Source organism: Trachemys scripta, chromosome 12 (genome assembly GCF_013100865.1).
Source record: "Trachemys scripta elegans isolate TJP31775 chromosome 12, CAS_Tse_1.0, whole genome shotgun sequence".
Classification (NCBI taxonomy): Eukaryota; Metazoa; Chordata; order Testudines; family Emydidae; genus Trachemys; species Trachemys scripta.
This window is the reverse complement of record NC_048309.1, coordinates 14930919-14946439: the sequence shown is the minus strand read 5'-3', so window position 1 is coordinate 14946439 and position 15521 is coordinate 14930919. Positions and strand designations below refer to the sequence as shown.

Below are 15521 nucleotides of genomic sequence, written 5' to 3'. Positions count from 1 at the left end.
AATTTTAAATTGATGGAAAGAAACTACATCTTTCCATTCAGCCTGCACAGCACCAAACACAGCCTCACCCACCCTATAAATAGAATACTGAGATTCTGACCACTCTACATACAACGTGTCCTGGAGTTACTTGAAATAACTTGCCCATTCACATTTGCTCTCGATTTATTTCCTAGGGGAACATTCAATAACTGGCAGCTTCAATTGTAGTTATGCAAGAAGGTATCTGCAAGTCTACCGAGACCTGCAGATGACTCTCTAGTGCTAAAAGTAACAAAGTGGACATTAAGCCACGTGCCTGCATGCCTGTAACCCTCCCGCCCTGCTTGAACTCTGCTTCTCTGACTGTCAGCAACGTTTGATTGAGTTGCAACTCCTGCTATTCCAGCAGTCTGCTACAGGATACAGTGGGGCAGAGGCAGAGAGCTGGAGCCAAAGAGCTGACCTCTTGCTGTGAGCTTGCTGTAGATCTGGGAGTTTACTTCCTTGTCGCGTGTGTAACATCTGATCTCCTCCACTGCCTCGCGAATGATGGTAACTGCAAGCACAAAACCCTAAAGAGGGGAGAAAAAAACTAAATGGGTAAGAGGCCAGAAAACATCATCTGTCTCAGATCTGTGTAATGCACGATACTGACCAATGTCCATGCCTATATTCAATGTTTTCATTTTGTTTTCCTGACTTCTTATTGCTTAATTATTACGATGAGTGTTATACAGAACCCTGATAGCAAGATAACAATAGACTCATATTTTTTAAATATTGTTTTATTTACAGGCTTTCTGTGCTGCTTGCCAGGCACATCACAAACAATTTACCCTTGCAATGCCCTTGTAAGGTGAGGAAGTTTTATTTCCATTTGACAGATGGGAACTGAGGCAGAGAGAGATTAAGCCCGGCTCCCAGCAGGTATTCAGGTGCATAACCTGGTCTACATCTAACTTAGGTCAACCTAGTTACGTCACTCAGGGCTTTGAAAAATTTCTCACCCTGCAGGACGTAGTTAGGTTGACCTAACCCCCACTGCAGACACAGCCAGATTGATGGAAGAATCCTTCCATTGATCTAGTTACTGCCTTTTGGAGAGATGGATTACCTACATTGATGGAAAAACCCTTTCTGTTGATGTAGGAAGCATCTATATTACTGCTCTACAGAGGAACAGCTGCAGTGCTGTAGTCGTGCCACTGTAGCGTAAATATGGGCTAACCCCCAATGAAATCAAAGGGAGTTAGATGCCTAAATACGTTGAAGGGTCTGGGCCACTGTGGCTTGCCCCAGATCACACAGGAAACCCACTGCATTGCCAGATCTCCCGAGACCTGGTCTTGTGTCTTAAGCACAAGACCATCCAAGATAGTTCATCTAATTTGATCCTACAAACATACACGTGCCTAACTTTATTACCCTGAGTAGTGTCTCAAAATTAATGTGACTATTCACAGTATTAAAGCATTGGCAGGATTGGGGCCTAGATCATTCTCTTCTGTAGACGTGAGGAACAATTTCAGTTTCTTACAGCATGGAGAACATGCACATCATACTTTTAGCATTACCAAACTCCAAAAATAAGCAGTGCTCAGACAAAGCAACTCCCTCTATGGGCTAGTATCACAAACTAATTTTATACTAGACATTATTCAGCTCTGATTCACTACACTGCTAAAACTGGCATGTCAATGAACAGAGCTGCGAACGCTTTACACTCCATGTGAAAATTCATATTACAGAATCTTGTAATCAGGCAGCAGGGATCTTGTCAACCAGTGCATCTGTTAGGTATCCAATCAAATTCCATTTTTTTTTAATCGTTTAAAAGCATGACAGTTGAAACATGCAATAAAAGACAAAACCACAAACAGATTTATAAATAATGCAGGAAAGGGTCTGATGAGTAAATAAACAAATGGGATAAGAATTTCCAATGTGGTTAATGAATTTTTGGGTGCCCAACTTAAGATACCTTTCAAGGGACTTGATTTTCAGAAAGTGCTGAGCACCCATCCTTTGAAAATCAGGCCTCTTTAAGACACCTCAAGTCAGGCACCCAAAAATTACTGATCACTTTGGAAAACCTTGGGCATACAGTGCTGACAATATTACTACCTGACACTGACAATAATTAACCTTTTCACATGTACTCCTCTCCTCCCCCCTCCCCCACCCCCCCGCAAACAAGAAACTGTCTTTGGTTTACTGAAACTGAAGGAAAGCATTTTCTGCAATTAAACTCAGATATTCTTATAGGTTTGGTGTTTGTGCACACAGTCTCACCTAAAACATACAACACTGTAATAAAATTATGCAGTGTCTTAACTACAGTTCATATGTATCAGTGCACAACCACAGGATACATTAGGAGGAAAAATTTGACATTAGCTTTGAAATGCAGAAGGTATTGCATGTATTTGCATTATTTAAAGGGGGCATTTTCAAAAGGACCTAACTCAAGTTCCTTTGAAAGTTTCAGCCTGAAAACGTTCCTGTTTATTAGACTGCAGGAGGCTTAATTAAGATAAACATGATTTAAAATATCAAGTCCGCCGCCCTCTTTTCAAGGACACTTGAGTATTTAGCAAAGAATACACTTTGGTACCTATTCTAATAATAGATAATAATAATCCTAATAATTCCACAAAAATTGTACGCAGTGCCAATTAATGTTAATGGCAACTTTCTGCCTGTACAACAGAGAAGAACTGGTCAAAAAATGCTAATTTTTATAAGAATTTTTTTTAAGTTTTCAAAATTTCCTGCATAAACTTCTACTTTTCTTTGACAAAACCCCAATATACTGAAAAATTTGAGTCTCCATTGTGTGACCACCATTAAAATGTTCCCAATATATTTTTGGCCAAAATGAAAATAAAAGCCATTTTTCACCAAAAAAAAAAAAAAAAAAAAAAACGTTTTGACAAAAAAATAATCCTACCCGCTTTGCTGTGGAGAGAAGAGAGTTAGTCAAATATACAAATTACTGAGATAGAGTCTCGTTACCTTCCATACATAATGCCCATTAACATTAACAGAAATTATATTCTTACATCAAGAGAGAATGTGTCCTTAAGGCTTGGAATTGCTTTAATAATGTAAACATGGCATAGAACAGATTCATATTACAGAAGCCAGGAAGTCAATAATATACAAGATGATCTTTTGATAGAAGCAATTCATTCCAAAAGGGCTAGGGTCAGTACATTTCACTTTGGGCCACTCAAAGATTTGTCAGTTGGGTAACTGACAAGCAAAAAAAGACTGAAGGCTTCTCTGTCACTTAATGATTTCAGAAACTCCTAGGTGCTTTCAGATAAAAAGGGAAGAAACAATCTGTGTTGATTATTTTTAGCTTGCTTTGCGGATCAGTAATCTAAAGAGTTTGGGTATCTGAATTTCAAATAATCATCCAAAAATATTCCCACATGTGCTGCCTCACTATGCCATCATGTATGTCATTCTATACCGAACACTTGTATCAGCAGTCAGTAATGAACAAAGACCTTTCTTATACTACTCTCTGGCAGCTCATATGCTGAATCCTAATTGCTCATCTGGCCTAGACAAATCACAATTGCTTATAGGATTCTACAAAAAACAAAACAAAACAAACAAACAAAAACAAAAAACTGATGGGGGGGGAGGGAATGGCGGGCTTGTTCAAACTAGTTTGTGACACACACACTTTTTCTAAACAGGACAAATACAATAACTTTGTCATAAGCATATGCCAAAACACGAATTCAACCAGACAAAGGGCTGACTACCAGCAGAGTTATAGTAGCAACTTCATGATATTCTTTACTTCTGGGGTATCAGTTTGCTTTTGCAAACAGGATTATCAGATTGAGGTAAATTTAATGGAAATCATTTTTCCCAATTCAATTGAAAATGGGGAGAATGTTTTACCATTAATACTGCAGAAATTTTACCAACACTGATTTCCAAAGAGCAGCCGAAAAGTGTCATCTTTAAAATCATTGTGGATCTGTGATTATTTTAAATATCTTTTTGCTTCCTATATTGAAAGCAACAAGTTATACCCAAGGATTTCTAAAACCTGTTGGAAGATCCAGATAACTACAGTTCATTTGCAGCCCTGCTGAGTGAAGACAGATGGCAGCACAGGTTTGATGCAAGTGTTTTCTGCCATTTGTTTATCAAAGCTGAACTGTTAATGTACTTAAATTCTGTGCAGAAAACATATGATATTTCTTGGTGATTAACTTCCAGCTGACCTCATGTGCAAGAGAGGGATGTAAACCCCTAGGAGACTGCTTACTGGAAGTGGAAGGGAACAAAGTATAGAGGTGCATAGATTTTTAAGTGGTTGTTGTAGCTTTAATTGGCTTGTGCAGTGCATTCCTAAGTGCATTGGCCACATAGTTTAAACTATCTTATCATCCCATTCAATCACTCCTTATTGTGCCTTTTTAACTCTTCCCCCACACCCCCCCACCCTCCCCAAAAAAATCAGTGTTATGTCCTTATTTTTTTTAAATCACCATCCCCTTTTATCTGGTCTGCTCCTAAACACTTATTTCTATTGCCCCAGATGTCAAGAATTATAACATTTAAAAACCAGTCGGAGAACACTTCAACCTCCCTGGTCACTCAATTACAGACCTCAAAGTCACAATACTCCAACAAAAAAACTTCAAAAACAGACTCCAATGAGAAACTACAGAATTGGAATTAATTTGCAAACTGGACACCATTAAATTAGGCTTGAATAAAGACTGGGAGTTGATGACTCATTACACAAAGTAAAAACTATTTCCCCATGCTAATTTTTTCCCCCTACCGTTACTCACACCTTCTTGTCAACTGTTGGAAATGAGCCATCCTGATTATCACTACAAAAGTTTTTTTTTCTCCTGCTGATAATAGCCCACCTTAATTGATTACTCTCGTTATAGTTGGTATGGCAACACCCATTTTTTCATGTTCTCTGTGTATATATATCTTCCTACTATATTTTCCACTGCATGCATCTGATGATGTGGGTTTTAGCCCACAAAAGCTTATGCTTAAATAAATTTGTTAGTCTCTAAGGTGCCACAAGTACTCCTCGTTCTTTCTACAATGGCGTCAAGGAAGTCAGCTATAAAACCCAACGTCCAAAGTTTTAGAATTACATGCACATCTTACTGGAGATCTGATATGCATATCTGTGATGACTACCCAGGCATGCATATGTACATATACAAGCAAATGCACACGTTTCTGAAAACAGGGACCTAAATGTTAAAAAAGTCATCTCCTGACACCTTCCAACCCTGACTTCCACTGGAAAAAGAAGCAGGGCAAGGTTCCTTTGAGCAGCTGCCACAGAAAGGGAGCTTGGTTCATATGCACAGCAAGAGGTAAGGGGCAGGCAGAAAAGAGCTAGATAGAAAACATTTGAGAACTCTGTAATAAGGAAGCTATTCAACTCTTCCTGCAGATTGGAGATTGAAATAAAGCCACATGGCGCCCTTGTGGATGCACCAATTTACTCTAGAGATCTGCCTAAGAACTTTAACGAGAGACGGGAGAACCCATCTCAAATAGGTAGCTAGCATCTCTTCCCAAAGACTGTAGTGCACTTGGCTTTCTGACTTCTTCCAATCTCAGGGGAAATATATGGTTGGAAAACAACAAATCAGTATGTGTGTGTCGGGGGTGCAGAGGTTTCAGGAGAAGTATCTATTCTCTGAGCAAATATGAATAAATAAAATGTAAAAATATATATTTTAAGAAACTAAAACATGTTATTTTAAAATCAGCCTGTTGACCCATCCAAAGGCTCTAAGTCAAACTGTTTGGCGGGACTGCATGATTTGCCTTCATTGCACATATGGTCATTCATTAAGGTCACTTTTGAAAACTGCCCTTTGGTCCTTTGCTTCACCAGACAAGCTTTTCTGAAATCCTGCTGGTTTGCAGCCCTCTTCTGGAATGCTTTGCCAAAGCAAAATGCTCTGACGCAGACCCTCCATCTTCACCTTTAACTTTCTAATAACTTAGCAACTGTGATCAATACTCACAGGAGCCAGGAAAATGTTTACTTTGCTCGCCATTTATTCTCTCACTTTTTCTGAGTGTAGAAGTGGGCCAGTTGCCCCAGTGGTGGGTACGCCTAGTGGCAGTTGTGTAAGAGGCAAAGAATTATGCCCCTATTAACTCAGATGAAGAGGGTATAGGTAGCGGCGTCCTATCATGCCTTAATGTCCAACCTTTATGAAATTAATTTAAAAGTGAGAACAAGCATCTACACTCAGAACATGTAGAGAGCAGACTTCCTAAAAATAAGCTGCCAAAAAATCATGTGAGACACAGAATTACTTAGATCAGAGAGATAAGACAACAAAGGACATTTTGTATTCAAACACTGAAACTTTCTTGAATAAACAAACCGTAGATTACCTACCAAGGGAACCCAATACGTGTAAAGTGCACCAAGCCTCATTTCAGGGACAAATTGAGAGCAGGCCAGAAGTAAGAAGTAAAGATTAAAAAAGTATTTGAACTGGTTAAACAGCACCTACAAAACAAGGGAGAAGGGGAGAGGTTAATGGCGATCTCAGAGTTATGCATATTGAACTACTGATAAGAGACATTCATTTCTGCTAGCTCCTGTAATGTCTAAATCCTAAATAATGATAGCAAAGTAGTGCTGGAAATAATTTCCAAGAGGTCATCTTAGCGAATATAACAACATGCACACAAATGTAGCTGTGCTATAGAACAGATTCTGCAATAGTTAGTCTTTAATACATACATATGATTTTACCTTTAAACTTTCGACAAATACCACTCAGAAAAGTGACAGCAATTGTAAATAGGGGATGTCTAACCAACATTATGTTTTGCCATAAAAAATATTTTAAATATATATTTAAAACAAATGCAGTTTCAACTTGAACTGGTTGTGAGAATAGCTCCACTGTCCCTTACATACTGAACCACCACCAATCAGAACTCTCTTTCATTAAGGAGTGGTTTTGCTTTTAAACTGATGACAGACTATGACAATGTGAGCTGAAAGCAAAGGGCATACGTGGTCCGGCCATGCATCATGATGGCTCTGTGGCCAGAGGGCAACCTGTGAAAACAAAGACGTGAAGTTTCATGGGCATACATACCCCCGGAAGAAATGTAAAAAAGTTGTATTTCTGATTGTTGATCACATTGCGAGGGTATCTCTGGTCTCTTTTTTCTGGATGGCCAAGCCAAACCGTACGAGGCCTTGGGTCTCTTCTTCCGCAGCATCTCATACACTCACACCACCTGTTGGAAGGACATATTTAAGTTAAGAAGAAGTCTCCATTTTATCCCCCTCCGTGATCCAGCCTACGTCCCCTGCCCTCACTTAACAAAACAACTCACATTTCTTCCACAAAGCTTATTAAACACAGACTCTCCCCCATATCATCCCCCAGCAAAATGCTAAGTAAACCCATATAAAAACTACAGATGCATACTGAGCATCGCTGCTTGTTCAAATCACTTGCCATCTTCTATCTGTTCACTGTCAATTTAGATTGTAAGCTCCTTGGGGCTGAGCCCTGGACTCTTTATTGGTCTGCAAAGTACTTAGCACACTTGAGTATCAGAGGGGTAGCCGTGTTAGTCTGGGTCTGTAAAAAGCAACAAAGAGTCCTGTGGCACCTTACAGACTAACAGACTTGAGGCACGATAGGCCAGAGCCAAAGCCCATTAATGAAAACATTTCCTTGGGCTATGGATAAGGCCCTATATAAATCGTATTACTATTAATGATATGCAGCATTTGTATGGTGTTTTATATGTTTAAAGCACTGCATAGACATTAACTAGTTAATCCTCATTGACATTCCTGAAGGGTAGGTGGGTAATGCGTTATTATTCCCTTTTTAGACGTGAGGAAACAAACATGGAGAGATAACTTGACTCGCCCAAGTCCACACATTGAGTTAGCTCATCTTTTCCAAGATTAGATTGGAAACATCTGAGAAATTCTAATTTGAGATTCATTTTCTCCTATCATTCCCTGACTGGAGTCTCATATTACCATGAAAAGATCACAGGCTGGTGCAGCCTTAGATATAAGGAACTCACATAGCAAAGAAGGATTCTGGTTTGGTTTTGTCCTTTTCTGTCAAAACAGGTTTCTGGAACTAAGGAAACATGCGGTAGCAGGGACTCTCTCTGCATTGCTCCAATTGCAGGATCTAGGCCTGAGTGGCACAAAACTGCCCTGACTATATTTTGCTAAAAGAGTTGTTGCTTTTCATTGTTTTACTTCATGGGTGCTGAGTGAAGATCCACATGAACAAAAGGGGAAGTGAACTGACTATGGCTGGGAAGCAGTAGAAAGGTAAATACCCAAGATGTTGTTAAATGCCCAAAGCAAACTGAAAAAAGATGCAGACTTTTTCACTTCCCTGCAACCCCTTTAAGTGATAGGAACCTTAGCTGATACTTTTAACAATAGAAGGTACAAAATATTCAAACAAATATGAATTTTATTTGTCCCTTTAATGTCTGTCACAACACAGTATTTGGCAAAAAACAAATGCATGGCGTATTCATATTTTTATTTCCTCCAAAACATTCACAAAAAAAACATCAAAACTGGAAGCCCGTCATGTTTTTATTTTCTACCCAGACGGCATTCTTTGTGTCATGGAAGACACTCTCCTCCCCAGTGGCACCGACTTTCTAATCTGCCCTGGGGGAGGGGGGGTGTGTGCTCAACCCACAGCTCTGTCCCAGACCTGGTCCCCACTCCACCCCTTCCCCCCAAGCCTCCACCTGTTTCTTCCCACATCTGCCCTGCCTCTTCCTACCCCCTCCCCCAAGTGCACCCGGCCTCGCTCTTCTCCCCCTCCCCCCCCAGTGCCTCCTGCACACCACGGAACAGCTTATCACAGTGGGCGGAACAGCTGATCACAGTGGGCGGAACAGCTGATCACAGTGGGTGTGAGGCGCTGGGAGGGGAGGGGAGCTGAGCTGAGATGGCTGACGGTGGGTGCTCGGCACCCATTATTTTTTCCCTGTGGGTGTTCCAGCCCTGGAACACTCAGAGAGTCCGCATCTATGCTCCTCCCATCACCAACTTTAAATTTTAGCTAAAATAAACAAGAAATAAACATTTTCAGCTGTAGTCCATTAATCTACTCTTCTCCCTTTTCTGGGGCTAACATTAAGGTTATGTGACATCTCCCCTGTCCTTCAGTAGAAGCCACAGAGGGAAATCCTGAAAGCCACAAATTTCAGCATAACGTGGGTAAAACTGATACTGTGACTATAGGGTACCCCTTACTGTAATGTAGATGTATTTGAAGTATGGACTATAAAATACTATCCATGCTACAGTATATGGGGATGTTTCTATATCACCTACTTGCAAAACATGAGTATCTGCAATTTTGGCCCTATCATGAATAATAAAAAGTCCAAGGCCTGATCTTGCTGTAGCTGAAATCAACGAATTCTAAAGAGATACATTTGCCAGAATCACAAAAGGGAATGCATGTCATCTTTCAGATTTATATTGTACACAAGTTAAATTTCCTCCAAAGTATGTTAGGACATCAACTCCCAGAAATCTATATTCTTGGCTTTTGAAAGTAATCAGTGTCACCAACTCTCCTGTTATTTGATGTTTTTCTTAAAGCCACAAAGATTCCCAAGAGGTCAGATTACATGAGAATCTCAGCTTTCTTTTTTTCTTTCTTTTAGCCCTGCTGGTGGCAGACTAAAGACAGAAAATGTGACCTGAGTGTTCCCTGAAGACTCAGAAACCTGAAGGCAAATAAAAAGAACCCCCAAATCATTCCTTCTAAAACCCTCCTGATTTTCAGGCACTCATGATTCTGGGAGCCTAACATGATTTTTAAATCTTTAGAGTTGGCAGAATTGAGTGAGTTTTCTTCCACATGGATAGCTGAAACTGCTCAGGACCTCCCTCTTTCATGGCTATTTGTAGACTGGGCTTGTTATTCTGAACAACTGGAAGCTGCCACACCCTACAGTTTACACATGGGGTGGAATTCGGCCTCTCTGTCCTGTTTACAATCCTCACAAAAAGCTCCTGTACAGGCACTGGGCTGGCAGCACAGGTCAATGTCTGCTATTGCAGCTGTCATTTCAGAAAACAAATTTCACTATCTATTGCCCAAAAATGGTTTCAGGCAGTTGACATCCACGTTTGTATAAAACTCCACCTCACTCCCAAAGAATGTGAACAATATCAGTTTGTACTTTGTCACTGTGTCACAATCAATAGGTGTGACATCATTGAGCAGCATGCACCAATCTTTCTATTGCCACACCCTAGGACTCATATTTGCTGAATTACTAAAGTGAATCCCATCCATAATGGGAGGGTTACCCACATTCTGCTAAGAAAAAGCAATGGCTTAAACACCGGAGCCTGCAGTGTTTATGTTCAATTAAATCTATGCACCTTTTGCATATGGTTCCTGACCAGGCTCTAAACTTGTACAGTTCCCTCTGTCTCCAGCTCCATAACAAACACAGAACAATTCTGTCACTCTCCTGCTGATTTGGTGGTCATTTGGAATTCCATACTCAACCTGAAGAATTTGCTCTCCCAATCTCCTCCCCTGCAAATAATTATTACATCTTTTTAAACCTAGAATGGGAATGATCCATTGCATGTCCCATCAGTACAAGGCAGGCTGCACCCTATCACAAGGCCAGCTCTGTTTGGATCAGCAGTGTCATTAAAACATCCAATGCAACACAGCAATCCTCATTCTATTATCCACAAGTCAGTTACAACCATTTGGCACTTCTCCTGACACAACTTGATGTGCATTATACTGCTTTGATCCCAGTTATTATAGCTAGCAAAAAATCTGGTCCCAAATGGATCAGGAAGAAATACAAAAGCCCCTAATACACAGGAGAAATGGAGGAACAGGAGAACAAACAGATGAACATAAAAACGGCCTTACTGGGTCAGACCAACGGTCCATCGATCCCAGTATCCTGTCTTTCAACTGTGGCCAGCACCAGATGCTTCAGAGAGAATTAACAAAAGAGAGCAATTATTGAGTGGTCCATCCCCTGTCGTTCAGTCCCAGCTTCTAGCAGTTGGAAGTTTAGAGACACCCAAAGCATGGGGTTGCGTCCCTGACCATATTGGCTAATAGTCATTGAAGGACCTATCCACTATGAACTTATCAAATTCTTTTTTGAAGCCCAGTTATACTTTTGGCCTTCATGACATCCCAAGGCAATGAGTTCCACAGGTTGACTGTGCGCTGTGTGAAGAAATACTTTCTTATGTTTGTTTTAAAGCTGCTGCATATTCATTTCATTGGGTGACCCCTGGTTCATGTGTTATGTGAAGGGGTAAACAACACTTCCCTATTCACCTTCACCACAACATTCATAATTTTACAGACTTCTATCATACCCACCTTACTCGTCTCTTTTCTAAACTGAGCGGTCCCAGTCTTTTTAATCTCTCCTCACGCGTGTATTTCTGTATCTGCTAGAAGATACAGAAATTTCCCACTCTCCTTTGTCCTTACAAAAGGACATACTCAGAAACAGTCTGTCTTTTTCAAAATGGCAATGTTGTAGCCTTCCAAGTCAGCAAAGGTTGTTTTTCCTCAAGTTTCCTCCTGTCACTGCTTGAAATAAGAGCTAATCTTTTTTCCCCTTTTTATAGCAAAAGGATTTGTATTAGATTTCATTGACATTTGAAATACAGCCCCATATCAGATGCAAGCTTACAACAGAAAGCCTTGGAGATCAGATAGAAATGCATATCCGACTCACTACATTAGATAACAATGTCAAGATGTCTGCTTAAATTATAACAGTCATCTGCTCAAACAAACAATTTGGGTAACCTATCTCTGATCAGAAATAAAGCAAGTAAATTTCCATTTAAGGAAGTATTCAACGCTTTCCGCAGGTAAACTCTCTCTATACGTATTGCAGAACAGGAAACAGCATGGTGAATAGAGCACACCATTCATTGCTACAAAGGTGGTTTTATACAAAAGTATCACCTTTCATGCATTCCACCCCCATCTGCAAATAAACACAGAAAAAAAAAATCTTATCTGTTAAGAAAACTCCTTCAGAATCCAAAAAGCTTGAAAATCCAGTTGGTTTACAGAAGTTAGCAATGAAAAGGTAATCTAACTCAAAGTATTTCATGGACATCTAAATGGATTAAACTTTTATAAGAGGCATTTTCTCACTCATTTTAGACCAGTGCAAAACTATTTCCTACATAATCAGATCACTATTCTGATGTGATTACATTTCACTAAGAAGCAGTAAGTGAAGCATCAGAAAGATAATTTGTGTGTGTGTTGTGGTATAGCCTACGGTCATCAATTAGATCAGAGCCCCATTGTGCTAGGTGCTGTACAAATGTACAGTGACAGTCCCTACCCCAAAGAGCTTACAATCTCAAAAGAAAAAAATAATAAAAATGATCTCTCCAACTATTAAGTTTTGCAAAAACCTCCATACTGAGAAAGCATGGAATCAAACAAAAATCTTGTCTCATACTACACAGTACTGCAGAGTACACTATTACTGCTCCTAAAGGTGAAAGGCCTATGGCTTCTCTCTACAGAATTACTGGTGGTTATGATTACAGAATAGTAGTTTTGGTAGAGAAGAAGGGTGAAATGCCATCAGCTAAAACACTGGATTCCCAGCACCGATTCCCGACTGCAGGGGTCAGCAACGTTTGGCACGCGGCTCGCCAGGGTAAGCACCCTGGCGGGCCGGGCCAGGTTATTTACCTGCTGATGGGGCAGGTTCGGCCGATCGCGGCCCCCACTGGCCGCGGTTCGCCGTCCCGGGCCAATGGGGGTGGCGGGAAGCGGCGCGGGCGAGGTGCTGGCCACAGCTTCTCGCCGCCCCCATTGGCCCGGGATGGCAAACCGCGGCCAGTGGGGGCCACAATCGGCCGAACCTGCCGCGTCAGCAGGTAAATAAACTGGCCTGGCCCGCCAGGGTGCTTACCCTGGCGAGCCGCGTGCCAAACGTTGCCGACCCCTGCCCTACAGCTTTGTCACATTTCTGTAAAAAACACACTGCGTCTAAATTATGGGTGGTTCACCTTTTTCAGCCTATAACAATATACAGGTCAGCTATATCACAGCCTCACCAGTTAGCATCTGCTGCTCACTGCAAACTATTTGTTCATTTACTAGAGGAAAATGTATGAGAATTCTGGAAAATTTAATAGAAATAAATACAGCTGGAAATGTTAGTAACTTGAATGATTAAAGCAATGAACAGATATCTCAACTTATTGGAATAAAATAATCTAGAACATCTTTTACCCTTCAAGTATCTATGACAGTCTCTGATTTTTAGTATGGGCTTTCACCCAGGTTATTTACATTTGATTACTTTTAGAAAGTGACATTGTGTGTTACTCTGTGTTTGTACAATGCCTAGCACATTTTTGACTGGTCTTTAGGTATCACCATAATAAACGTGATTCATAATAATTCAAAATCTATCCAATTTCTAAAGAGAGTTAAAAGTAGTTTCTGGTACAACTCTTGCATCTGAATCTCCCTGCCAATTTTTGCAGTTTTACAATCACAGTTTCTTGGTTTTTTTGAAGATTACTCTGTCTTCCACTCCTTTTTTTTCTCTCCCCACTGACTGAAAGACAGAGACACAAAAAACTATGGGAAATTGACTTTACGAGGCAAACAATTAAACTGACCTCACAAAAAGTGTAGTCAAATTTACAAATTAAATTTAAAAAATAGATGTTTTTAAATCTAATTCCTTTCAATCATGATTATAGGTGTTGCTTGTAGACTTAGAAAAAAATTCAGACAGTGCTGTGATTTAAGTCAATGTTTTTCCTTTAAACTATACTAGTGCTAATTAAGAAGAGGTGTCAAAAGGGAAATATATTTGTTCATTCTTAGGAATGGGAGGATTGTTTTCTCAAATCTCAATGAGAGAGAAAAGAGACACAAAGTTAGCCAGATTTACTTATTTTAATTGCTGTATTTCAAATGACCTTCAGTGTGAAGTTCTAAAATAGAGGCTTTACCAAAAGGAACATGCATTTACAATGCTCAGTTTATCTCCACAACCTGCTTCACAATTACAGACAGATTCCCGCTTATCATATATTTGAAACCACAGTTACTTTTGCTTATCTTTCCAGTTGAGCCTCTTTTGGTGATTCTACTGAAAGAAATAAAGAGCTACATATCTTTATAGTTACATGAGGAGATAGGGTTAAAAGGGGGACCAAGTATTTTAACACGGATCTTCTAATGTTCTTGGGTTATTATAATTCACCAATATGTTCCAAAGATTATTTTAAATGATCCAAAACTAACTTCTAAAACTTTCAAAGTATAAACAGAATCACGGATACATTTCTTCAGAAATAGAACAGAAAATAACACATCAATGACGCTAATATAAAACAGTGGGTTGAATGTTCTTATAAAAGGAAGTGCTCTGTGTTGAGATAAATATACACATTTTAAACAGCGCTTAGGTTCTTCACATTTCTGTGAACTTATACATTACTGAGTATATAGAACACCTAACAAGATTTTAGTAACAAGACAGATTTGACCATAGTTAAAGCTCAAGACCTTGATCCAGCCAATCATTTACGCATGTGAATTCTCTCATATATTTCAATATGGCAACTCAAGTGCTTAAAGTTAAGCTCGGGCTTGAGTGCTTTGCTGGATCAGGCCCAGACTAAAACTTAAACCAAAAGAAAAGAGGGTAATGGACCATGATTGCACTATAGGTGCTAAACTGAAAGTGAGGGCACCTTTTGTAAACAAGTCTATCATCTCACATAATATCCCCACCACAAACAGGAGTGTTGCTATTAGAACAGTACTTCACTACAAATACAAGTATTGAATAACAGTTAATTATGTTAACTTTTAATAATTCATTTGCAATTTCTGCAACTCCTAGCCAACCAAAGATCCCACAACTTCGTTAGATATGGGGGAAAGAAAGTTCAACATGTATTTAAACTCTAGAAGAAAGACTTCTTGCTTATCTGGATTCTGAAAGTGATACATATAATATTGTCCAAGTAAAGAAGAATTATCACTACTTACAACACATTTGATTTCCAACAGATTTGCAGGGAATTTACAAGAGATTCCCTATTATGTTTTCTTTTCAATTTGAGGGCATTTTTGAGTGATCACACATAGTCCTGGATATCTATTTATATGTTGTTTGTACTTTCATACTATCTATAGAACCTTATAATAAAAAAGACAGAATCTGACCTATGCAGTTCTGTAACAAAGACTTTTTATCCAATTTAAAGAATGCAGTAAAAAAAACAAAACAAAAAACAGACGTGTTACCTCCAGTTGGCAATAATACAAATCCACAGGTTGCAGTTGACGGTTTAATGGACTAACCGGAAAAGTCAGTCAGAAAGTTTCAGAATCACATTACATCCAGCCTTCTCCAGAAAATGTAAAGCTAAACAAAGAAAGCATGTGCCAGTGTATTTCCACAGATAGGTTTTAAAATAT

The 15521-nt window shown here is 39.6% G+C and overlaps 1 protein-coding gene across 1 annotated transcript in view; it reads right to left on the bottom strand.

Moving 5' to 3' along the window:
• Window positions 1-15521, bottom strand: part of ATP9A (ATPase phospholipid transporting 9A (putative)) — a 90489-nt gene that overhangs the window by 67717 nt on the left and 7251 nt on the right. The window contains exons 2-4 of the mRNA XM_034786648.1: window positions 7122-7266; window positions 6407-6520; window positions 446-554 (exon numbers count right to left, since the gene is read on the bottom strand). Of these exons, the coding sequence (XP_034642539.1) occupies window positions 446-554; window positions 6407-6520; window positions 7122-7266 (368 nt within the window). The remainder of the gene's footprint in view (window positions 1-445; window positions 555-6406; window positions 6521-7121; window positions 7267-15521) is intronic.